The 26,481-nt window shown below is 41.5% G+C and overlaps 1 protein-coding gene across 1 annotated transcript in view; it reads right to left on the reverse strand.

Annotated features, from left to right (window-relative positions):
* The window catches only part of LOC118780125 (N-terminal EF-hand calcium-binding protein 1-like), a 43,137-nt gene continuing 16,656 nt past the window's right edge, over positions 1-26,481 (reverse strand). Inside the window, exons 3-13 of the mRNA XM_036532444.1 lie at positions 21,719-21,827; positions 18,614-18,639; positions 15,438-15,535; positions 9,196-9,332; positions 7,851-7,972; positions 7,370-7,449; positions 5,988-6,041; positions 4,453-4,565; positions 4,047-4,124; positions 3,177-3,268; positions 1-2,785 (exon numbers count right to left, since the gene is read on the reverse strand). Coding sequence (XP_036388337.1) covers positions 2,757-2,785; positions 3,177-3,268; positions 4,047-4,124; positions 4,453-4,565; positions 5,988-6,041; positions 7,370-7,449; positions 7,851-7,972; positions 9,196-9,332; positions 15,438-15,535; positions 18,614-18,639; positions 21,719-21,827 — 938 coding nt within the window. The 3' untranslated portion in view covers positions 1-2,756. The remainder of the gene's footprint in view (positions 2,786-3,176; positions 3,269-4,046; positions 4,125-4,452; positions 4,566-5,987; positions 6,042-7,369; positions 7,450-7,850; positions 7,973-9,195; positions 9,333-15,437; positions 15,536-18,613; positions 18,640-21,718; positions 21,828-26,481) is intronic.

Below are 26,481 nucleotides of genomic sequence, written 5' to 3' on the forward strand. Positions count from 1 at the left end.
ACGGAACATGGCATCCATAAATCTTTCAATGTTGTTGTTTTTTTAATTAAAAAAACATAACTCATATCAATTGAACACCACTGAATAACAAGAACACTCAGCTGGTTCAGGGCATGCTTGGAGTGTTCACCTTTAACGGTTGAAGAAGTGAAACAAAAACAAAAAGGACAAAGAAAATGACCAGAAATCGGAAAGTTGGCACTGTGCCATTTCTCTGTCAGGCTGTATGTGCAAATGTTACACGACAGTTTCCACCAGCAGTGTCTTGCCCTGTTCAGGCTTTACCTACTGCAGGGAAAAGAAAACATCTTGCAGGGCTCCTTTTTTCTTTTTTTATTAATAGGCACCAATTTGCAATATCTGTAATTCCAATTTCAAGGAGAATTGTGGTTATACCAGTCACTGTAAAATGTCACTATTTTTTCTGCATATATAGGCATGGTAAAATAATTTAAGGTGTACACACAGCTAACAGTGTTCAGGAAATAATATTTTTGTAGTGCTGAGGTTTTGATAAACAGATTGTCCCCCCCTGTCCAGCAGATTGGTACCAAAGACATGCACAGTCACATAGCACCATTATTATTTGATCTCACATAACTTAGTAGCTATTTCTGATGCTAATGTTTTCTGCCTTTGCTGGATTGTGGATGCTGTGTGACTTTTCACTGTTCTAATCAAGAGGAATTTGTGGAAAATACAGTAGTGTGGCTATAGTGGATAAAGAACTCCTAAACAGGAGGTTACATGTTAAAATTCCAAGTATCCCCATACCTTTGAGCAAGATGCTCAGCCAGAATTGCGTCAGCTCTTTCAGTGGATAAAAACATAATGTATGGATTTCACTATGGATAAGTGTGTCTGTTAAGCAACAAAAATCTCTCCACTTCTCCGTTAAAGTGCATAAACTGGCTGTGGTTATTTTCGGTTCTGACTTCACAATACCCATGAAGAGACAAAAACTCAGGAGAAACCTCTGGAACAGCACAGTCTCCAAAGATCCAATCTTTGTTCTGTAAAGAATTTTCCTCAGTATAGAATATTCATCTTAAGAATTTTAGAATTCTCCTAAAATATGCCCTCAGCCCTCTGCACCAGTGAGCTTTGGAAGTGTTATCTCCTCTACAATTGCTCCTGGCAGCATTTAATTAGTGAAAAAATGGCAACAGCAAACCCGCCAAGACACACCAGAAATAACGGTTTTAGTCCTCAGTCAGAATCAGCACAAATCAGATACTGGCGTCAAAAACGATCTGGCGTGTTCTATAACCGAGAGTGAAGCGGTGCTTGAACCACTTCCCTGTATCTGAACACCAACCTACGACATTGATCATCGACAACATAACCATAACAAGAACATGACATCGACGCCAGGGCGTTATGTCTCTGGAGTCATTGGTAATAAGTATAGACCCTTTCCCTCCAGGAGCTATGAGACACTGGACTGACGTAAGCTAAGTGGCCGTGTGACAGGGGGATGACTCCGGTGATACCATATGTCACCGGTCTTCACACCATGCTCCAATCAATTATTCAGCGCAGGCATTCGGAGACAGCTGTGTTTATCCATGCCGTTTTGTAAGGGGAGGTGTGAGGACGTCTGGGATTTTCATGAGCTGTGAAGAGACAGTAATTGGGGTTTTCCTCAACGGGTGCTGGCTTCAATTTAAAATGTAAATATCACATACTGCTGTCCCACAGTCTTTTCAGGCCTGTAAACAGCTTCGCCTGCAGTTTGTAAAATGAGGAAGTTAAAAATGAAATAGGGGCACAATACTGTTGTAATACTTGATACTATAATGAATTGTTTAACCAAGCCCATACATTGCACAAAGGGTGAAATACTGGTAAATTATACACTTGATCATCTTTTCTGCTTATTCACAGTTTTCCATCGAGGTGTGGCAAAAAAAAAACCATGCTGTGAAATGGCCATAATGAAAATGAATGCACCAGATTCTGAGTTCAGAATTATACTTGGTATTGAGCCAGTATCTGTGATATCCATATCTTATAACCATCTACACGATTCTGTTTCAAAATATACATTTGCAAGTTGTGGATTTTGATGCTGCTGGTAAATGAAATATTGAAAGCACACTGTGAAGGTTTCAAGCAAAACTGACCATTTTCATGTGCAATATAGAACTAATATATAATGCTGCTTAGTTGGAACACAAACATTCGAAAAGTAGTTTAATTCATGCGAATACTTAACAACGATTTTGTCTATATGTATTATATAGTTATTTACAAATCAATGTGAAACTACACAAATGTTAGTCCCACAGAAGTGCAGATTAAAGAATACAGACCCCTCCCCCCCACATATGGTATTCAGCTGTACTAACACTCAGTGTAATCATGCTTGGCAAAAACAATCAAAATCATGAATCTCTGTAGAATGTTAGCATGATAATTCCATGTGAAACTAAGCTAATGTGACTCATGTCATCTATTCATCCCATTAAAATGGCATTTCACAAATGGAATACACTTTCATCTGGGATTAATTGCGTATGTCTTTTTTTCCCAATTTGTCTGAAATCAAGCAGGCAATTTTTATATGCATATGTGCATGTAGTCATAGATGATTTACACTTTCTATTTTCATATTAACACATATGAAACACATCAAGGTAGACCTGAATGCTGTTGCACATGTATGATATCTTGTTTTAACAGCAATGTAATGCTGGCCGGAATTCCTTTTTTCTCCTCTTAGGTCTCAATGAAGATCATGTGGCTTATTGCTGTCAGTTATTATTCATGATCCACCAGGAGGCTGAAAAGAGGAAGAGATTTCATTAAAGAGTGACACTGCACAACTCCTCCACTTTTTACCTTCATTAACTTTGTGAATGTGGCAGACAGCTAGCTAGTAACCAATAATGTGCTTGGAATTTCTCTCTGCCGGTGCGTAGACATCTCACTGTCTTGTCATTTATGCTGTGGTTAGAGCTGTAAGACCTGGCTTTACATGGTCCACTAACACAAAGCAATACCAAATAATAAGATTGTGCCATGAGCTCTTGCATGGCATGCCTGTTATTTCTGCTCTACATGCCTACAACCTTGTATGATGAATGAAATCTACACCATAATCCATGCTTCCTCGATGCTGGGACAGAGTGCTTCTCCTTTTTCCATCCACCCGCGGTCCATTGTGGACTCACCTGGAAGCAGCATGGTGGAGACCATCTCCGGATCCTCCAGCACGTCGATGATGCAGCGCTGGAAGGTCTTACTGGCGTTGGACTGCAGGTAGCTGAGAGAGAAGGGGAGGGAGGCAGTGAGTCTGAGCCTTCCTGGCAGCCTTCTCTTTCAATGCCAAAGACCACTAACTCTCCTCTTATGTTGACAATTTAGAAACGCCTTGCATACAAAACACGATAAGCATCTCCAAAGGTCTGTCCTCTCTGCTTAAGTCCATGAAATATCATGCAGGAAAAAAGAAAACAGAAATGGCATTTGATTTTCATAGAAAGTTATATTGGGTTAAATGAACCTTGAAACATAATAGCAGAGCCAGAGAAGCAGAAGTCTGCCTGAACTGAAAAGGCTTCTGGCAGCTCTGTCCTCATAGTGATTTACTTCACAACTTTCAGTAGACAGTTTCAAAGACTGCTTTAAAAATGATACACAGGATATGTCATTTTATCTTGGCTTACAAGAATCTTAAGCTTTTATATACTGATTTTGTATTGTTACCCTTTATTTATCAGTATGTGTTTGTTCTCCCAGTATTGTGGTGTGCGTGTCAAGATGCTGAATTTCATCTTCTGAACTTGAGATAGAAGGTACATTTTCACTTGGGTGGCAGATCGAATCATAGGATTGGATCTACCTCGCGGAGCAGACTTTATTATCTCCTGACAGCGTCCATAGATGAGGCTGGTAGGGAACAGAGTGCTGTGTGGGAATGAGAGTGGAGCCGGGGGATTGATTGGCATTGGGAGTAGAGCCATCTGCTCATCAAGAGAGAACAGAAAGCATTTCATCCACTGCCCACCAAGACGATGAGTGCATCAATTCCAAGGACCCACCTCATCCAGGAGATGCGGTCCTGCCAGAACTCATACATTATGAAGCAGGACTTCTCCGGAAGCTTCTGGATGGACACGCTGCAGGAGAGAGGATAACAGCGGTCAGTGAAGGTCAGGGAATCTGCTTGCAGTTTGAATCAAAAAGTATCTTTCAGATAGATGCCCTGATTTGAAAATTATAGATAATAGATACTATTTACATGCAAATGAAATGTGGGGTCTTCATGATAGACATATTTTATTAATTAACATTATATGTGCATCTGCCCCCAAATGTACCAGCTTTACTTGTAAAACCATAACACAGTAAAGGTTTCCAGTACTGGTCAGTGACTAGCTCTTCATCAGTCATGCTGTATAGCTACTTGTAGGTGTAACTCGGCAGGTATTGTGTGGAAGAACCCACTGTAAATTGTCGCTCTGGTTGATGGTGACCTCAGTGTACATTTTCAGCGCCTGCTGGAACTCATCAAGGTCTTTCTCCATCACCATCATCTGTCTCTGGACCAGCAGAATGTTCTGTTGGCAAAGAGAATGGGTTTGACCAATGCACACCAGGGTTTGGACAGGAAAATACAGTAATGAATGGAAACTCACCGATTAAGCCAGTGATTCATATACCTCCATACTTGTACGTAAAGATATGCAATATCCAGTAATCCATGCAAATGTGAGACAAGTATAGAGCCTTAGTCAGAGAATAAGCCTTGTATTATGAGTAAATGGATTAAACCTAAAAAGGAAGTTTTTTTTTCTCCAGAACAAGAACAACTTTGGAACTGTTCAACCAATGATGTAATAAATTCCAGCAGTACAGTTAGGGAAGTGAACAGTCATGTTAGTGTTAAGCCGGCGTTTGTACGTTAATCTTTTTGGTAACCACAGGAATTGATAAGGAATTGATCATGTTGCTAGTTGTTACAGGTTTAAAGCATTTACATTTACAATTTTGACATTAGCAAGAATTCTTATCCAAAGCAACTTTGAGTGAGTAAAAAATATATATATCGGGGAGGTTCCTGAGTGGCATAGTAAGTACAATGCATGTCTTGTATGCAAGCTGAGCTGTACAACATGGGTTCAACCCTGGCCATGTCATCTACTGACTGTAGAGTGGGAGCCCACAGCAGCAAATTAAATTTGCTCTTTGCTGTTGGGCATAGGGGTGGGCGAGTGTTGCCTGGTAGGCTAACACCTGCATTTTGAAATTAATGTGAGCCATCACTGGTAGACAGTGGAGGGAGATCAGGAGGTGGACCAGCTGAGCAGTAGCAGATGAGCTGCAGGGATATTATCACACATGCAAGGAGGCCAGGAAAGGTGGAGCTGCAGTAGACCAGGCGGGAGAAGACCAGAGCTTAGACCAGGTGCTGGGCTGAGTAGATGCTGAGGAAGGGGTGTACAGGGGTAATCTGCATTACTCTGATGTTGTACAGGGTTAATCTGCAAGCCCCTGCTATATGAGTTGCGGAGGTCAAATTGCTCTAAAGTGTCACACCGAGGCTCTCAACAGTCTTGCAATCTTAGTGGAGCACCGAAAGTTTCCCCTTGAGGAAGTACTTAACTGTAATAATGAACATTCAGGTGTTTTGATCAATGACAAGTAAAATGTAAGGTATGTCATTTGCTCTGGATAAGTGTGCCTCTCAAGCAAGGCAATAATGAAATAATGCAGTTCTGAAATTCATCTGATCTATTGCATCACATGTGCTTGCCAAGTAGAAGAGAAGTGGAATGGCAAGACAGCAGCTCTCCATCTGCAAGTGCTTTTGCTAAAATGTGGCAACCACTTGCTGCAGTCTGAGGCATCAATCACAATAGGAATTTGAAAGACTTATAAAACCCTAGACTTGTACTGCATTGAGGCCAAATGGGAGGACTGAGGAGTTGAACGAGCTTTACACAGTACCCACACTGAGTAGATCTGCACTGTGTACTCACAGATTTGTAAGTGCTGGCCAGGGTATCCTCTCTGAGGGGCTCCAGTCGTGGACTCTGGCAAACAGAGACAAACTGTAAAGTTATTTGAGACAAAAACTAAACATTCCACATGCGATATGAACAACAGCTCATGTTTCTCTCAGTTGGAAGGAAGTCTTTGTACTCTATACAACAGGCTAATTCAAGAGTTTATTTTTAATAATGGTAGTCACTACTAGAGAGACACATTCCACATGTGAGATTAACAGATTCTTCACAGGTAGTACAAGATCGAGTTGAGTCAATCCATCAATCCATATTTAAACAGAGCAAAGCAGAACTTAAAACGTGAAGAACTGCCAGTTGTATTCTAGGCTGTATTCGTTTTATCTGAAAAACAAGCAAGTCTATGTAATTTATATAAAAAAAAATAATAATATTGCCTTGAAATTTTATGCTGTTATTTTTGGTATCACTACGGATTAGAGCTTTGCTGAGGGTCGAATCAACCCCAACGAGTATTTATCTGAATTTCTGCTGGGACAAGATAAGAGAGAAAATATTCGCTCCCAGAGATTTCACTGGTACCTTGTGTCACCATCACTCTGCTGTTAAAATCGCATTACCTCCAACCAGTTGGGAGATATATTATACGAAAATTGTCTGTCAGATGAAAACAAATGAGATGTCCCCTATCTATGAGACCGGATTTATTTTAGGAACTCCACAGAGATCAAGGAATTTGGAAAGATGTGCCTTGTGTATAAGAAAGAGGAATCTGAACAGAGTGCATAAATCCTGTTAATGGAGGATTTCTCAAAAAAGTACTATATTCTCACCAGTCTATGCTGCACAGTGGTTGTATTTCACACTGTACATTCATAACTAATTCCAGTAGACACAGATAATAGATATGACATTTTACTATATCTTTCAGTGAAATGGAACTTATAAAATGTTACTTTTAGGTATGGACACTGTTACCTTTGCCAGGAGCAAATCAATGGCACGGTCTTAATGCGTTTTGTTCTCTCGTTATATGTAAGGAACGTTCCCTTGCTGGTATTACATCCTACACCGGATAATTAATCTGTTTTGTGCTTGACAAAATACCTAGTGGATGTGCTAAATAATTGAATCAACAATAGCTTAATATTTTCATAACACCCCATGCCTCTGTCTCACACACCTCCAGAGGCATTTTACAAATGAGGTCTATTTATCCCAATACTTGTTCAGAGGAGAGGACACCAATCTAAGAACAACTGCCACAAATTGGGAGCAAAAGGATTGTATAGGATGGATATGTTATGGGTAATACCTGGTTACTAAAGGGCTGACATAATGTGGCTGCCAGTGCTCTCCTGTGCACCACATGCTATCCGTACTATATCGTATCATACCTGACACTCCAGCTTGTCGATGAGTTGCTGTAGCCTGTTGATCTGGGAGTTCCAGTGGTTGTCCGGCTCCACGCTGACACCTGACACAGAAAACAGGCATCGGGTTGGGAAGCCACAGAAAGATTAGTGGTATGTGTTTTGAATCGACACGCCCGCATCCTTTAAGCTCTACATGGGATGCGAGCATGTGTCTCATTTCAGTATCCGTCCTTGTGTGACAGAATGAGGTCATTTGGATTGGACGTTTAATTAAACCTTAAAATAGCAATCAACCCATAAAACAGCCTGATATTAAATATTCATCACATAAAATATCCAATAATGAGGATTCATTGTTTTTCAGGGTGAGTGCATTGTATCTCTGTACCAAGAACCACACTTAGTTTTGAGGTCACTGCCCTGTTAGCTACCCTCGACAGACCAGACACACAGCGTGTGTGTGTGTGTGTCTGTGTTTGAGCATGGATGCGTGTGTACATACCGGTAGTGAGCATGCCTGAATACGGGTCAGTCGGAGACAGGCACAGGTTCTTCTGGATCCTACGCCCACACCGCCGGTTGCTTCTCAGAACAGAGAGATCCTCGGGTTTCTTCACCTCTGTCCTGGTGGAGACAAAGAGAGCCGCCACTCACCCATGCTGGCTGTAATTCACATTCAAAGACCGCAGAAGCACTTGCACCACGCGAGGCTAGAGATGTAAAAGAGCTGCAGAGAGTGATTAGTCACTCTCGGTTGGAGAACAGCAAACCCTTTTCAGGTCAACAGCCCTTCAATTAAGGTGGCTCTTGTTGAACCTGCTCGCTCAGAGGGGTTTGTTTTTGTCTGATTTTCTGTCTGTATGTGAAAAGGAACACCTTGACCAGCACCTACATCCCTGTCACCCCCGACCTGATGGTGTTTTAGCTACAAGTCTGGGGCTCAGAACCACACTAAATCGCCTCCAGTGTGCGAACAAGGTTGTGGGCTGAGACGCACACGAGGGAGGCTGTGTGACCCAGAAACGAATGACCTTTATTAGATGCTGTCACACTTGCCACGCAGTGCGACCCTGTGTCTCTGAGCTCTGCCCTCTGAGCTATATTGGCCATTAAAATGATTATGTTGGTCTTGGGTTCTGTGTCATTTGCTTCCATTGAGCAGCCCGGGACCGCGGCCAAATGTTACCTCTCATTGGCTCGGCTATTAGAGCAAATGGGATCAGCGGTGTGCATTCTGAAGCATAAGGCATTAACAGGTGATAATGGCTGTGCTTCAATTAGATGAACCTCTTGATTTTCAGCCTTCATGTTGGGAGCAAAGATTTCTGAAGGATGGTGTTAGGAAATGAAACCAGTGTTCATAGCTTTGTTGATGATTCACATACATTTGCATATGTTTTTTATTTTCTCTCACTTATCAGACCATGCTATGTATATATGATGTTACTCATCTGTGATGTATTTTTTTCAGTATGAAAAATAGCACATTGTTTTGACAGTGCTGTTTCCGTGTGGTATTTTTAGATGTGCAGTTACCAGTGTCTTAATTTGTGGGTAAATAATTCAACATAGCTAGGCCAAATCATCCTTGTATCTAAAAAACATCATATCGAAGTGTATGAATAATATTCTAATTATTCTCATGGATAGTCTCCCAGCCAACTTTTCTTCCGTTTGTGTGATGATGGGACGACCGAGGCTCGTAGCGGAAGAAAATTGACACAAATTTCACATGTAGAATTCATTACACATGAGAAATTCTGTTGATTAGAAGAACCCCTCGCTGTTCCCGTCAGGTAGTTAACCCTTCACACATCTAAACATGCCTAAACATGTGAGACTCTCACCTTCCTGGGCAGCTCTGCTCTTCTACGGCCTCCATGGCACATTCTAGCGACACCTGCAGGGAGTGCAGCTGACTAGAGGTCTCACGCAGCAGGAAGCGGGTCACAAACTGGCCCAGAACCGAGGCGCCCTGGTACTCCTGAGAGAGACGAGGCGGTGGAGGTCAAAGGGAAAAGAAGAGGAGACAGAGAAGAAGGTGGGGGAAAATGAACAGCAGGTGGGGGAGGTTAGGAGAGGTCAGGATAGGGTCAGAATAATTAGAATTCCTCTGTGACAGTAAGTTCAGTATCTTGTATTCCTCTTCTGTGTTTTTTCAAATTTGTACGTAAAATATTTTCTTTTTAGGTGGTTTATGGACATGTAATTATCAAGAAAAAAATGAAATTGAAGTGTTGCTTTTGCCAGAATGCAATAACTATGTGTTTTATAATAACATACAATTTCTTTAATTTGCATAAAAATTGCAGTGTTTTTTTTTTGTTTAATTGTTCCTTACTTGAATTCCTCACATGACCTTTTTTTGCAGAAAGAATGCTTTTCCTTCAGCCATGCGTCTTTGTTATTATCTGTGTCCTTCAGCAACATCTCGCTTGCATTTACACTCACAATTGCAATTCTGTAATGTATCAAGTCAGCCATTGATGGTAGGTCTCTCACATTTCTCTGGCATTCCTCATGAGCAACCCTGTCAGAATAATAACTGACTAATCAAATTTGGAAAGTTTTCCCTCAATGAGACCTAGCATCCAGGGCATGTCATAGACCTTGAAGACCAAAAACAGTTGCTCTTATGGCACCCTTTTTGTATTACACATCAGAAGACCTGTTTTCCCCTCAGCAATTTCCTGCAGAGTTTTACTTCCTCAAGAGAGACAGAGAGAACAAGAGAGAGATGAAGTGGAAAGTAATAAAAAGAAGAAAATGACCTGGCAGTACAGTAGTTCTTAAAGATGCTGCAAGATGTAACTGTAATGCAGTGTTAATCTGAGCTACAGAAAGGGAACAGCACGGAACGGGGACAGGGTTGAATACGGGGTGTAACCAAGTGTTATATAACCAGAGGCTCAGTTCTGCCACTGCTGAAGACCCATCTCATCAGAATTTCCTCAGTGCAGCGGGAACAGGAAATGCATTACCAAGGCAAGCCTTCTTCTTTCATAGCACCTGCTGGCAAAGTAATGCTGGAAGCTTACTCCCCCACTAAGTCTCATCAGATGACGCATCGAAACAAACTCATAGGCTTCTGGTGTGTTTGGTATTGAAACACAGTAGAAGCATCCACTTTTCCTTCAAATCTCCCTTAAGCAACTGTGTTCCCCCTAGTAAGGGAGGTGTACACCAACAGGATATTTGTTTTTCATACTTTTTATACATTGCTATTGTATATTTTTAGTTGAGGTTATCAGTTTCTTCTCTTTTCGAAAGCTGAGGCGTCAGATGCTTTCTCCAGTACCGTGAGATGGATGCCATAGCATTTTTTGTTTGATTGACAGGGGTACTTCCAGAATGGATCTAGGACGAGCACATTTGTTGTCCTTATCCTTTTCAGATCCAGTCCTTGGGTACGGCTCAATGTTTCTGGGGAGAGAAGTAAATATTACCTTTCATGCTGGGTTTAACCGAATAACGTTAAGCCACATTTCTCAGTTAATGCAGAGCTGCATTCAAACCCTTTTTTTCCAGAAACAAAGTTTACTTTGCTTTGCGTTAAAAAAGGTGTTTTTTTTAATGGTGTGCCCACGCTCACTTATGATTTATTCATTGCGAACAGGGATAAAAGGCAGATCAAAGAGGCTTTACTTTCTTGTTCCTCCATGAAATGTGTTAAAACATTTGTATTTGAAGGCAGCAGTGCAGGAGCCCCAAACACACTATTGCATAATCCTGGTTTTCACTGCACTATGACTCACTTTAATAAACAAGACGGAGGTAATAAAAAAAACACGTTTGTTAATTTCTCGCCGCGGTAGGTCATTCTTAAATCTTTGATTCAGTTTACTCAAAGAGAAATTCCAGCCTTGACATATTATATGCTGAGAGTATAATTTCTTATCTCTGTTTCTCAAGCTCTGTAGGTTTTATGTTTCTTGCTGCTATATTGGCTATTATATAATCCTAAAAACTAAAATTGGTTCACCGTTTCAAAATGTATTCCACTTTTTTGTTCAAGAGGATCCTCTTTTCCTGTATCTAAAATGTCTTCAAAAACATCTCACTGCAGCATATTTCACTATGCAATCTGAATTTCATGGCGTTAATATTGGTCTTCAGTGGCACCATGTCTCCTCAACACCTTAATGAACAGTTTTTGTTGATGAAAAATAACTCTATTATTTGGATGTCTTAGGATGTCTCAGGATGCAAATCGGGCAAGCGTGAACATTATCTACCTATATACCCACTCCTTGTTTGGCTCAATATTTTTAATAGCTCCATGATAGCGACATTCTGTACTCTGGTCCACCCAGTGCTGGGATGAACTCTCCACAACAGTCTGAACTAATGAATCACTGACTGTCTTCAGCTGCAAACTGAACACTCATCTGTTCAAACTGCATGCTAACTAACCCTTAAGTTTGAACAGTCATACTATATCCTCAATCACCTTTGCTATGTTCTCAAACTTCCTCTTGCACCTACTGGAGCGCTGAACAGAAGCTCCCAGGGTATAGCATGTTACACAATGACTCCTGCCATCGGACATCGTTTTTGCTCTGAGGCTAACCTTTTTGTATGCACTTTTGTAAATCGCTCTGGATTACAGCATCTGATAAATGGCTATAAATTCAAATGTAAAAGGAAATATTTTTCTTTCTGCCTCATGCCTGTGTGTCCTTTGTAGTCTATGTACATTGAGCATCGTGCCCATTCTCCCTGATGTGAACAGAGTGATGAAAGCCATTTTTCGGCGTTTACGCTGTCACTCGATTCTCATCTGCTGACGGCACAGAGCAGGCGGCAGGCGAAAGGCCTGCACTGAAGTGGTGTTTCAGCTCCACTGAGCAGTAATGAAGGGCCGTGAAGCAGTAATGTACAGATAAAGAAGATAAAAACGTGTCAGGGGGCTTGAGCCCTCCCGTCCCTGAGCTTTGTGACAAGGTCGCGGAGCTGCAGGCCCGCGGGCAGGCTGTGTCATTGCCGGTCATCGTCACGCCGCCGCTCGCGGCTGCTCTCGCTGGCAGGCGCCCCCCGGAGCAGGTTGTCTAAATCTCGGGTGACGCAGCTCCGGCTTCTATGTCAGAGCAATCGAACGCGGAACACGACACTCTGAGTCAGGGGACTGTCGGTCCTCTCTCAGTATCTCTGCTAATGCCGCTGTCGGCTTGAATACCTGAGTTCATTGTGATAATAATAGTGGCAAAAATACTAAAAATGGTGAAGAATGATGATGATGATGATGAAGATAATGATGATTATGCTGATGACAACGACGATTATCAATTTTATTATTGCTGTTGGTAAGGTCATTTAGAGGACGAGTGACTAACATCATAACTGTGAACCAATCCCATGTTTTACATGAAATATTTTAAGAAATCACAAATTGTAACAACACAGGGAGACTCTCCACTCCTGCCCACTCTTTACCAGCCTGTGAATTCACGTATTATCAAATTCCAATTAGCGATGTCTTCTGTTTCATCTTCTCAACACACTCCCACACCTTAAAAATAGATTGACTGAAACTGTCAGCAACATGAACAATTTCTCCTCTCTGATTTGCTCTTGCTAGGTTGCCCCTAACAGCTCCTCCGCAACTATCAGTGAAGCGTTTTGTTGCTGTAAGTAATTTTTTTTTTAACAGCTTACTCAAAATATACTCTTTTGGTAGCTTCTAGGCAAATAACAATGAAGGAGAAGAATGAACTAAGCAGCTACTTCTCTGCTTAGTTTCAGAGGAAGTTTGTCAGAAGATGTTTTTATCGAGCTGTTCGTTTTAGCAGAGCATGAGGGAGAGTGTTGCAATGACCGGAGCTCTGCAGCAAATCAAATCTTCATCATATCCCACAAGGCAATGCACATCTGTGTGTGGACCAGTGAGATCCAAGTGCCCCATCTGTGAACTGACATTACATTTAGCAGGAAAGGATTCCCCCTGAATGTATTTTCCGCTGACTGTTTGAGGTCAAATAGAAAAGTTCACCGGAGGCGCAAACCTACGATACAGCAGAACGTGGATCTTCCGGTGGAGTTCATGCCACAATGAGGAGGATGGCTAACACTGAGGGTGGTGGTTAGAGATGTGTGCGCATGTACAGATACAACACGGCACGACAAAACACGACACGAAACGCTGTGTGGAGATTGCAGCATTTAACTAGAGGAGAAAAGCCGTTGGGATTCCAGATCTTCACAGTCACAGAGTCAGTTTTGAGGGTGAGAGAATAGCCTCCCAATTAAGGCTGGTTGCCTAATTATTGCACAGAAGCAGCTTTCCAGCCAGTATCACTGTGCCCCCCCCCCCCCCCATCCCCCTGGACATGCCTGTTTTATAACAGCTGGTATGCAAAGGCTGCAGAAATGCTTTGAATATGAGCATGCCTCTGAGAATGGTTAGGTTTTTACATACCTCATGTAATACACAATAACATAACATACATAACAAGGTAACAGAATGCAGCATAACGTAAAAAACAAACATAACATAAGACTGTTTCATTCATCCAGCAGCCAGTGAGTAAAAATAATTTTAAGTCTCATATTCAAGCTGTGCACTTCCATCCGGCATGCACAGTGGATTATGAAATTTATGCGTGAAAATGAAAGACCGTCAATTGGAAATGCCCTTCGGGAGAGGTGAGATTCAATGAATCCTAATCTTAAAATGGCTTGTGGGCAGAACAGGGGAGGAAGCGGAGGGGGAATTAAGTTTGCTACAGCATCTTGACCTTAATTTTGAGAAAAACCTTTTTAAGATTTTGTTTTTTGTAATCTCACCACCACATCCTTGTCACCCTTTTACGCGCATATTTCATAAATGCGCAAAAGAATGTGTGACATAAGTGGAACAAAGTTTGAAGCTTGCAGTCCTTAAGTCTCATGCTTCCAATCAACCCACTTCTTCATTGTTATATTGTTTAAATACTCTAGATGCAGTTATGCCAGGAAAAAACCTTCAGCTTCATCAGCTTACGCAGTCGCCAAATTGAAGAAACCAATCAGCACTTCACCCATCTGCACATTATTCAAATTATTCATTTTAAATTTATTAGAACAATATTGGCTCAAAAAATGTCATATGGTTCTGAACTATTGGACTAGCTCCAACTGTGGTCTTTAGAAACCAGTGGGTCATTTGTGGAACAGACCATCCTTCCACGAGTAGGTGGTTTACAAGGGACCATATGTAACAGCTATAATCACAATCAACAAGGCCAAGGTCCCCAGGTCTGCCCACCCGCCAGCCTGACTTCCTGCCTGCCAAAACAGCGAAAGGGGAAGACACAGCCAAGTGCATTATCTTTACACAAGCTTAGATCTCTGTCACAGCCTAGAGCTCTCAAAGGCTCCACCAGTGGCTTTAAGCTGACAGGGGCTGATAGACACAGAGCTCTCCTAGAGCCCCTCTGAGACTGCTTGTGAACCAGTCCCAATCTGAGCTGCCAAATACCTTCATGTGTAAAAGCCTGGCTCTTAGGCTGAGCTCCTGACGTCAACATTTTTCATTTTACTTTTATTACACTGGACCTCTTGATTGGGGTTTCCCTTTTAAGTTGAAAGACCAAAAACAATCATTCAAATGAGCACAGCTGCTGTGGGGTTTGATACAGGAAGGCAAAAAAAATGAACAGAGAAAATATATCTTTGAGAATTTTCCAGCTGTCTAGAGTGTAGCGTTTGTTTAGTCTCAAATGTCTTTTCTGGCCTGGAATTACTGTTTGTTCTGCTTGTGTCTTTGTGTTAGCACTCTCCCTTTTTGTCACTTTTATCTTGTATGTGTCATATTGCATCCCTCTGTTCTGTTATTCAGCACCTTTGTACCTTTGTAATACCAAGTCAACATTTCTGTGTTGTGTCTTTTGTTTGAGGTCTGTCGTTCGTGTGTGACTGTTGTTTGAGCAAGTTGTTTTTGACCCAGTGTCAGAATACATCGACATAAGAATCTTTTGTTAAGAGGAGGGACTGCTCCTTTTCTCCTGAAAAATGCTGTAAAAATATGATTTGGGTAACAGATGGATTTACTGATTGACTGGGTGATGGAGCCCTGACATAATGTAAGTAACCTTGAGGTTTGGATACTTACCTCTTTAGTTTTGTCCATGGCCTTCAGGATCGCAAAATTGAGCTTCTCTAACGCTGAGAGGACATTCAGATACTCCCCCAGGTGCTGTGAGAAGTACTCTGGAAGTTGGAAATGAAGCATCTTTAACAGGTTGCAAAATACTTAAAAATATTTCAATAAAAATGTAGGTTTCAATAAAACTGTAGGTCAAAAGAGTTCTGTTCATAGCTCAGAGGTGCTTCAAAAAAAAAAATCTTATATTGGCTCTATTGTGTGTAAATGTCAACATAAAAGCTTATTGTAAAGCAATTCTGCTTTGGGCCTTGACAGGTTTTATAAACTCATCAGTCATTTTGGTGCCCTACTTGATGGCAGGTCAGTGTCCCAAGAAAACAGCATAATAATGGGAAAAATGATTAAAAGTCACAATTCACCCAAACACTCAAGTCAGTGACTGCAATGCAGTTCATTCTTCAGTAATGCACAAACACCTGTGGGAAATCTTATACTACAATACTGGGGCGTGAGGGCTTGAAATGGACATTATTTGATTTAACAGAAATAGCATCATTGGAGCCCTGCAAGTGGCTCAGAGAGTAAGGGTGCCTGTTATAACTGCAGGCTGAGCCCTACGGCCTGGGGTTGATATCAGCAGTGTCATCTGTTGATATTGACCAGAAGCTCATAGGAGTGAGGACAGATTGGCTTTGTATTGCCAGGTGTAGGGGTGGATTTGTTGGCCAGAGTGTAACAACGCACTTGGCGTCAGTAACACCAGTGAAGTAGCATCTATCCTCCAATTAGTGCCCATTTCATTGTAGGGAACTGTAGAAAATAGTCAATGGTCAAATAGGGTGTGTGAAAAATAGTCATGATGGCATGCATGTGTGCCAGAACATTACTTTAGTCTATCCTTCTGCCCCACCACAGAGGTTGTCATGGTGAGATAATACACAATTGGCAACGTAAAAATTGGATGAAAAATGCCACCCCCCCCAAAAAAAAAAAAATGTTTGATACTCACTAGCTTTGATCGAAACTAATTTAATCTTTCAAGCTGGCCCTTTTTATTGATTTGTGGCCCTTATTAATGATTATGAGTGACATACACTATAAATGCTCGGCAACAATGTTATGGCTAACAGAAATAATTTTGTTTGTATCTGCTGATCTTACTCCATTACCTCAAGCTTTCTAAAAATTTCAGTGCCATTGAATTGCTGCCTTTCTGACCAACACTGAATGCATGCCTAGAGCTTTCACTCAGGCTTGATGAGTGATTAATCCAAAAATGTTTTGGACAATTCAGGGGTCAGAATTAATTACCGTGCTAGAACACATTTAAGGGCTCCTTACTGCTAATTGTTTTTTGTTGTAGCTGTTGTACCTTTTAATCAAATTCTCAGTAATCAAGGGGGAGGTTGAGTGCATCTGGGGCAAATTTGTGGGCAGTACACGCCGATGATTAAACATAATGAGTGCCTGTAAAATTTAACTGAATCCTTACGTGAGGAGTTGTGCCAAAGCCATTAATATCAAAGTGCAGTTGCAGAGAGTGGTCCTTCAACTATGTTGCCGGTTTGATGACCAACATTCAGAGGAGCATTTAATCTGACTGGCACAGTGCTTTGTCCTTAACTCTGAGTCACGAATTTAACTGAGCAGTACATTTCTTTGTTGTTCTTACGCATGATCACAAGACTGTAGGCCCTTGGAATTATTGAAAAATGTCATTTAAGCATAAAAAAATGCAATCCTGAAGTTATTGCTCCTTGAGTGACAGAGGACAGGGGAACAAAAAGGATTACTTTTCAGATCACTTTTCATTTGAGTAGTAAGTATGATTTGAGATATCCCATAGTGTTGAACTGTCAAAATATGAAATTGCATGACAAGTTTGTCACATGTATTTTGACAATGCAACATATTTAGCATATTTGCATATTTTACATGATACACAATATCATAATAAACAGTGATATTGTTTATCATAAATAATAAACAATATCACTGTCATTCCCTGAGTGTATAAGGGCACTACACTTTACTACCCCTAATGCAGTGGGATGCATTTTCATATGCATTATTGGACATCTTTGTCAGAGCTTACTATATACAGTATCCAGCTTACAATATACAGTGATTGCTTACTTTCAATTATACTGTACGCTTTTTTGTTATATACCATACAGTACGATTTGAATATATATATATAATATAGACATATTTGACACCTGTATTCAAGGCACACACAAGTCTTACATATGACTCTTTTCCATTTTGAAATCGGTTCTGTAAGATAGTGTATTCAGCATGTGCAGATTAGTGCATGACTGACAACTAAATTGCAGATTCTGCAGGTGCCTAAATATGTCTGTGTTTTGTTGCTGTTGGATTCATGGAGGAATGACATCCACTTAGGCAAGAAGGCCAAACATCAAATGAACTATGAGACACAAGGTCGAGCCTCAAGACATGGGGTGTGAGAATCCTGTCTGATATCAAACACTATTGAGGGACTGAGTTGCAGGAGCTTCTCACCAAATCCTAGGGAAAAGCAACCCATCCTATAGGATGTTGCTATTAGCAAAGAGCTTAAAATTAATGGGGTGACTGGAAACTGGCCCCACATACATACATGGCCAAGGTCCAATTTTTGCAGCAGGAATTCAGGTAAGATTGCTGGCAGTGAGTTTACTCTGTCTCCAGATCATTAATTTCTGTTTGATGTCCCTTATATCACTGACATTGGGGATGACATTGATATCCATCCCTGAGTCCCATAAGACCTTTCCAGGGTGCCAAGGTCTTTACTAGCCTTGAGCTCTGCTCAATTTGAATTGTTTTGAAACTTAATATTGCTCAGCAAATGTTAAGGGCAGATATGTGTTTAGCTATACTGGGAAAATGCAAGAGCTAAAAATAGATAGCATAAATCCAGGAGCGTGTAGTGACAGACATATAAAAGAAAAGCAATAAGCCCTTTTAAAAGTGCGCCAATAAAATATTGATCACGCACCGTGCGTGAAATGAAGGACCGTGTCTTTCGCGAGAAAGCAAAAAGTCAAAGGTCTTGGCTCTTCAAACTGAAAACAATCAGGAGAACTGAGACAGAAAACCACATTTTGAAATGGAACATGTTGTGTGTGTGTGTGTTTGTGTGTGCGTGAAAGTCCACAGTGATGATGTTGACTTACCTGACAGTTTGTCTGTGTCCAGGTTGCTGAAATGGAAGTAGGAAAAAAACAAACAAACAAGGAGAACAAGAAAGAGAGGGGAAAAAAAGTTAATTGAATCGTCGGCGATTCGGAGGTCTGGAGCGGGCTTATCAAAGCCCCGGAAAGGTCACGCCTCTCTGACGGGCAGGCCAGCGCGTAACAGGGCTCAGTAGGATTCGCACTCAATTCCAGCGCGCAGAGCCGGAAGGGTCTAAGCCAGCTGAGCAAATGCAGCTCTGACAAACAGAATCCACCATCGTGATCTGACTCACAGTCTACTGATGTGGTGGCGTGATTGGGTGTATGTCATTCAGGTAATCGTTCCTTTAGGCTGTTAAATGTTTCATTTTGGAAACAGTGTCTCCATAAAGAAAAGAAGGAAGAAAGAAACTCTTGCTATAAATAACAATAATGTTCTCATTCTGAAAGCTATTATGAGTGATGCATGTGAGGGCTATATTTCAAGCTCCATATTGACGGGAAGTTTTGAGGGGGATTACTCAGAGGATATAAATCCCCAGGTGACAATCAATACTACAGAGTGCTTCATTTTTTTCTGAGGGTTTTGCATTGAAGCAGAAAACAATATCAAAACCTACAATCTTACATATAGGTGACTAGAACTACTGGGTCAATACTCACTGAGCCACTCTGTACCTGTCCGCAGAGAATGTTCTTTAGTTTAGTTTGATCAAAGAGGATGTCTCTATGCTGACCATGCGCCTGCAATTTTAAGAGCTGCCTCCCAGAATCTGGTGGGGAGACGTGGGTGTGTGTCATCTGAGAGTGACAGATGTGCTGGGAGCTTACTCTCACTAGACAGCCACTCTCCACAACCAACTGCTGCTATGCACAGCTTGCCAAAACACAAGCACACACACATGCGCACATGCACGCGCGCACACGCACACGTACACACACACACACACACACACACACACACACACACACGCACAAGCACACACAAAGCTTGCACATACACACACAAATACACACATGCACACACACATGCAAGCACACACACACCCACACACACATGCATGCATGCACACATGCAGCCTGTACAGACACACTATGCTTTGATGTCTTGTATTCCCAAACGGTCCTTTTCCTGCCTCCTGACTTTCTGTGCTGCATCCATCCTCACAGCAAATCAAGCTCTCCCACAAGGCGTCCTCATACCAAATTCGCATCCAGCATGTTTGCCATTGATTTTTCTCAAGGTATTACCCTTGCTCTCGGGTTGGATTGAATTGTTTACAGGTCAGTTAATCTACACCCTGGGTTACAGGTTAATTAATCTACTCCTTGGAGGTGTAACAGAGCCTGATACAGCCTCCCTCTCAACTGCAACAAGTGGTAATATACCCCCTTTTGGGTGTTTAAGGGCCTTTCATGCTATGGAGCTGTGGTGGCTGTAGAGTAAAATGCAGAAACGCATTGCCTGACTTATGGCTAGCACATCTGGAATGCGAGAACAACGACTGTATTTGTTTGGACCTGTAAGATCTGATTGAAATGATTGCATTTGCCTAATTCCTTGTTCTTCCTCATTCTCTCTCAGGAAACCACACTCACACACACACACACACACACACACACACACACATTCAATAAGGCCCTGAACTGGATACTTGACTCCTGTGTTCTGACCGACACACCTCTGTGACAGCAACCCCTCAGTTTAATTCGTCGTAAGACGACATGTAATACCTGATTGAAAGTGGTCAGTATAATCCAACTCTCGACAGTCACCGTTACCCCAGTTTCAGAAGGACATTAAGGTCCTGCTTTTGAGATTTACTTTAAGGCTTATGATGAACTTCCACACATACCCAGCCTTCAAAAATAAATCTGAAGTAAACAGACACACATCAGAGCCTTCATTAAAGGTCACCTAGGGCTACTCTGGAAATATTGTCAGTAGTTTACATTATGATCAACAATTTGGCTGACATGTATATTTCAGTGGACCGTGAAATTAGTTTCAAGTTTTCTGAAAAAAATCAATAAGTGCTTGAAGGTGAACCACTGGAGAGGTGTTTAACTGACCATTCCAAGCACATACCAGCTCAAGCATCAATGGCTTTTACAAGAGCTATTTGTAAATATGTGGTCCACCCAAACGAACAATTTACCTGGGCTATATTTTTTCATGTAATGATGCTTGTGGCTTTTGAAGGGTGATAGATCTCTTTTTCGCTCGTTTTTCATCTATGGATGTGCTTTTTCATCTATGACTTGAACTACTTAGAAATGTAAGCATTTGACGTTTTTATGCAGAACATTTTAATCTCATATGTAAGAGTCATTACTAAGAAGTGTCAGCTGTCTACAATTTGATCTTCAAACACAAGGGTTTTGGTTATGATGTGTTAGCGTTTAATCGCATAACCGCAAGCCTCTGTGAGCTCTTTGATACCACGCCACCGGCACTGTCCCCTGTGTGAGATGTTATTAACGCCAGTGAGGGGATGATGGTGCCTTTTGTCTGGACACGGTCCGGGGGGGAGGACCTCCCTAATTGGGCTTGGTCGGCCTTTCTCCCAAGACCTTGCTTTAATTAGTGAGTGCAGCGTTCAAAGAGTGCTCTTTCGATGCCTTCGACTGCATTGTCTCTCTGACAGATCGAATTTGACTCTGCTCCCTGCAAATCTGCTCCGATTGGGTTGGACCTTAAGAACGGCTGTGTTGTCATGTTTAATCACGTTTCCAGCATCCTGCTGTAAATTGTTTACACGGCTGAACAAAGCATCCAATTAATTTAATTCTCTTCTAAAAGGACATGTGTATGACATGTATGCATGAAATTATGCACGAATGTATGTATGCATGTATGTTTGTGCGTCAGTTGGTCTGGCTGCCTTTTTTGCCTGCCTGGTTGTATTTATATGCGCTTTCAAATATACACCAAATATGTATGAATACCACTGATGTACAGTGATTCCACTCCTGATATTGACCTAGATGCAATGTCCTTGATGTTGATAAACACGGTCTTCTGAAATATTGATGTTCTGGTGGCACACATTCCGGATATAGTCTGCAAGAGACCGAGGAGCGTAGGACTAAAGCAGTACTCACTTGGTCTGGTGCCTATCTATGGAGTAGAACAGCTCCTGCAGCTCCTCTGTGCTGAGGATACCGTCGGCAAAGTACGTCTTGAACTCGTCGAAGGAGAGCTTCCCATCGTCTGGAATGAGAAACAGGGCAGGAGGAACAGATGAGGCGGGCTTAGAGCTGTCGCTGACAGCACAAAACTCCATTTCAGAGGCACCACTGAAATCTGTGGGGGCTCTCTCTCCAACTGCTGAAAGAAAGCCTGCACAGATTTCATCAACATTACATCTGTCTTGCCTCGAACTCTTCCAGCAATATGTTGTCATCCGAAGCAAGCTGGCTTACTTTGAATCGCAATTGTAAACTGAATTTGGAAAATTGCACTGAATTGCATTTGAAAGTATTTTTTTAAACAAGCATCTTTAAATACATTTAACAAGTTGCAGCATTAGCTGTCTGGTGGAATACCATACAATAAACAATCACTGTATGTTGCAGGCACTTGGCAAAATTCCTGGGGCTCCAAAGATTTGAATGTGGTCACAGCACAATGACGTAATCTCATTTAGGAGATTGGATAGTGCATATTTCATTCACCATGTGAGAGTCTCTCTAAACAGGCCATCTGACCTTAGCAGTTGCACATGATTAAGAACAATAGCGCAATGTACAATGCACTTCTGATGTTAGCCACCTGCTGTGGTGTGGGTGTTACAAAGCTGGTGATCATGGCACATTCTGCAGACTTCAAAACCAGCAGATGAACAAATTCAGTTGGCAATGGTACATGTGATTTTGCTCCAAGAGTGACATGTACACAATAACTAGCATGTATATATGATCTGAATTCTAGATGCATTAACCTGAACTTTAGATTATGGAAACCTAACTGGCAAAAAACTGGCAATTAAGACAAGAGTCCTGCAGATATATAAAATCTTAGTTTCCCCTGTGAGTGCACACCTGCTCTAATGCATACACAGAGGGCTTTAGGACGTGGCGATACCGAATATCACTTTCTCTCAATTGTACTTCACTTCAGTAACCAATCAAGTGTATATCCGACTGGAAATTATTGCTCTGGCTGGGAGGATTTCATTAAATCACAGTAATATTAAACCAGTATTGCCCATTTTTCTTTCCCTCGCAGTTTTTGATTTTCTCTTCAGAAGGAATAAAAAAATCCTGTTGTCATGGGCAACTGTTCCTGTAGGGTATAATGTCTTAAACAAACCCCTTCATAACTGACAGAGAGGGAGAACATCAGCTGATGTGGTTGTCTTGATTAATCAAATTACAGTTATGCACTCCATTTCTGACAGCAGGTTACTCTGTGTTTTCTTACAGTGAGTTACAGACGTGAAAGAAACGTTTCTGCTTTTTTTGCAACTCAAGTTACGTTCTGGGCGTTTTCTGACACCAAACCCTTGACATGAGCGACGTGAATAGACGTGTTTCTATAGTAATTCCATACCTCCAGTCTGTCAGCAGTCCATATGGACATTTCACCCATGTATATTTTGATTTGTATACTAATTATGCTTTGACAGCTCACATAGCCCCTCATAGTTTTTCATAACCTACATGACCATGTCTCATGTTTATGCAGCTGTATTATTGTCTTGCAATTAGCACTGAGACTTAAAATGCTAATACTTTATATTTCTTTGTGCTTATTCAAACACAATTCAAATTCAATCTGTGAATGCCATACGAGCAGTATACCTGGCAACCCATTATTATGCAGTATGCAATGACTGTAAAAGGCCACCATAACGGGAAATGAGACTGAATCGCGTGTTCGAAGATATGTCGGTCCTGTGGAACTGTTCAGTGGAGTTACTCCCCTCACCGCAAGATACGAAGGTAGGTCATGCTCCTGCATTTAATCATGCATGCGGCACGGTGAGGAGAATGGGGAGATCTCTGCCGAGAAGCTCGCGCCTCACACCGCCAGCGCTTTTGACAGGCTGGCTGAGGATTAAGGGGATTTCTTTCGGCTCCGGCTGGCTGGGCTGGACCTCCGCGGAGACCGGGCCACTCCGGAGGGTCCCCTCAAAGAACTGACACGCCTTATCTGAAACCTGAGCCTCTGGGGTGTCAAACTCAATTCATGCCAGGCTGGGGGGGGGGGGGTTGGGGGCACAGATAAGAGTGCAGATTTTTGCTCTCCGTTTCTTAATTGCCCTAATATTGCAATGCATTCTGTGAAAACGGTAGAAATTAACATACTGTCAATTCGACATCCCAGCCCCAACTTCCAAGGAAACCTTATTCTGGGTCCCATGTTAGATATTCAGACTGAATTCTATGAAATAATTAAGATCCTTTTGGATACCTTGCAGGGGCTGCCGGTGCAATTGCCTACATTCTGCCATACATTTGGTCCCATAACCCATTTCGCATTAATACACTGTGTTCTGGTTTTGGACCTCATGACTGATATGAATTTGTAATCAAGCCCAATGATAGCCTTGATTGCACACAATGCCGACAGCCCCTGCTCCCATTAGATGCACAGCACCTGCAGCATAACCATACCATTGCTAATTCACTCTTTCAGACTGGGCTCCCAACAGTTCTGTCTTGATGTTTCTTACCGTATATAGCTAGATGTAAAAGAACACAAGACCTGATCTGTGCTACGGAATCCTCAAAACCTCTCAAAAACTCAGTTTCAGAAATATAACATCTCCAATGCCAGATGCATCCCAACAGTTTGAAAAAAGCACAGCTTTTTCTCTTCAACAGGAACTGTCAGCAAAGAGTTGAGAATGTCCTGAATTTACTGTTCATGAAACTGTCTTTTTTTTCTACTGTTGAGCCTTGGCAGGGCTTCGGAGTGTTGCTCAAAATGTATTCTGTATTGATATTTTTCTGCATTCTTCATTGAGCAAAAACTTTAAAAGGCCTGATCCAGTGCACATTGATTCAGGGCAGGGGTAGACATGAATGGCCAGTGATATACACTCTCCTTTGGTAATTACACTGACTGGTTGGAGCACAATAAAGAGGCCAATGACTAGAATATAAAATCGAAAGCATGCATAATTGGACTCGGTGGAGAGCTTGAGCTTTTAGAGGTGGCATTTTGAGAATATTTTCAATGAATGTCTTTCATTTCCTCTGTGCCATGTGTGACATCACTTGCCATTGTTTCTTTGGGCTCAAGTGCCTCAATAAAAATGTCTTTTTGTTTTTTAATGCCCATGATGGTGAGTATTGTTAACCCAAACATGTTAACCATCTGTGGTGGGGCTTCCTGTCACATAACCTCCTGTCACATAACTCCTGTAAGTGAGGATTTGCCCTTGATGTGTTCTACAAGATGGGCTATTCATTGCTCAGGAGCTTGTGCATCAGGGTAGAAGGAATCTGGTGTTACATTTCCTGTTTGAATATGACATTCATTCGTTGGCACAGGGCAGAAAGCCACAGACACTGGATATGAAATTGAAAAAAAAATATGACAGACTGGAAAGACATTTACCTTTACATTTATTCATTTAGCAGATGCTTTTATCCAAAGCGATTTACAAGTGAGGTAGAGTACAACACAAGCAAAATAATAAAAAAACAGACAAAATTGCTTGTCCACAAAGAAAAAGATGCATTCTCTTTGAAGACTTGAATCCATCTCGGCATCTCCCTGCACACATGAAACTGAAAAAAATGGCACCCATGCAGCTGCTGTCCAAGGTCTGTTTCTTAGTGCCTTTAACACAACTTTCTCCATGTGTGTTCAGGCAGTTGTAACCTCTGGTGTTGTGGGGAAAACATACAGGGGATCCTTTTCAAAAGGCAAACACAAACTAGATTCAGAATCATTCCAGCAGCCAAGAGCAGTGAGGTTAACTACAGAACCACCTGCATGGTTCAACTGGATCCTGTGGAGAAAAATTCGAATTTGATAAGGCAGTCTTCCAGTGAATTTCACTGTGACATATAAAATATTGTGTTTGAAGGTCCACTCCTATACAAAGCTCTCACCAGTCTAATATTGGAATTTGACCTATGATTGGTTGCTATGATTGGTTTACTTATCAGCACACTTTCAGAGTGCCAGGATCTCTGAGCTACCATGATAACTCAGATCTAGGATCTCAGATAAACTGCTTAAGTGGTTCTATCCTTGAAACTGCAGAAATAGCCAAAGGATAGGATTGGTAAATATGTGTCCCCAAACACAATAGTTTTTGCAGTAAAACCTAAAGCTAGCATACATATTATGTACCATCAGTTCAGTTTCTTCAAGAGCATCTAGGATGCTTCCCTGAAAAATAAAACCTATGGAAAGTGTATGGTTGGATGTACCACACACTTATGCACCAGTCCTTTTTTCTTGGTGCATGGAACATCCAAACAAAGCCTTCCCCTGGGTTTTGTTTTCCAATACCAAAATTGTCTTAGACAGCTCTGAAACTAATTTAAAGCTCCCAGTGTGATACATATTTTAAATGATATTAACAGGATGAACTGGTAACATTGTTTCACAGAAATACCCCAAGTGCTCTTCAAAAAGTCTCCCTTGCGCAGAAACTCAGTTGAATGTTAATATTGAAGGAATGAATCATTCAGTATACAGAGTGTTTGTCATCAGGGGAGGTGGTGGAATTGCAGCTGCCACGTGTGGTTTAAATTAGCGTACATTTCCTTGGAAATGGGGGGGAAATTGCAATAAAGGCATTCAAGACACCTGGCTTGGCATTTCCTGGAGACAGCTGTAAAACTGAGGGACTATATCTAACTGAGCGCAGGGCATCAGAAACATTGTATCTTTGTCCAAT

Source organism: Megalops cyprinoides, chromosome 7 (genome assembly GCF_013368585.1).
Source record: "Megalops cyprinoides isolate fMegCyp1 chromosome 7, fMegCyp1.pri, whole genome shotgun sequence".
Lineage (NCBI taxonomy): Eukaryota > Metazoa > Chordata > Actinopteri > Elopiformes > Megalopidae > Megalops > Megalops cyprinoides.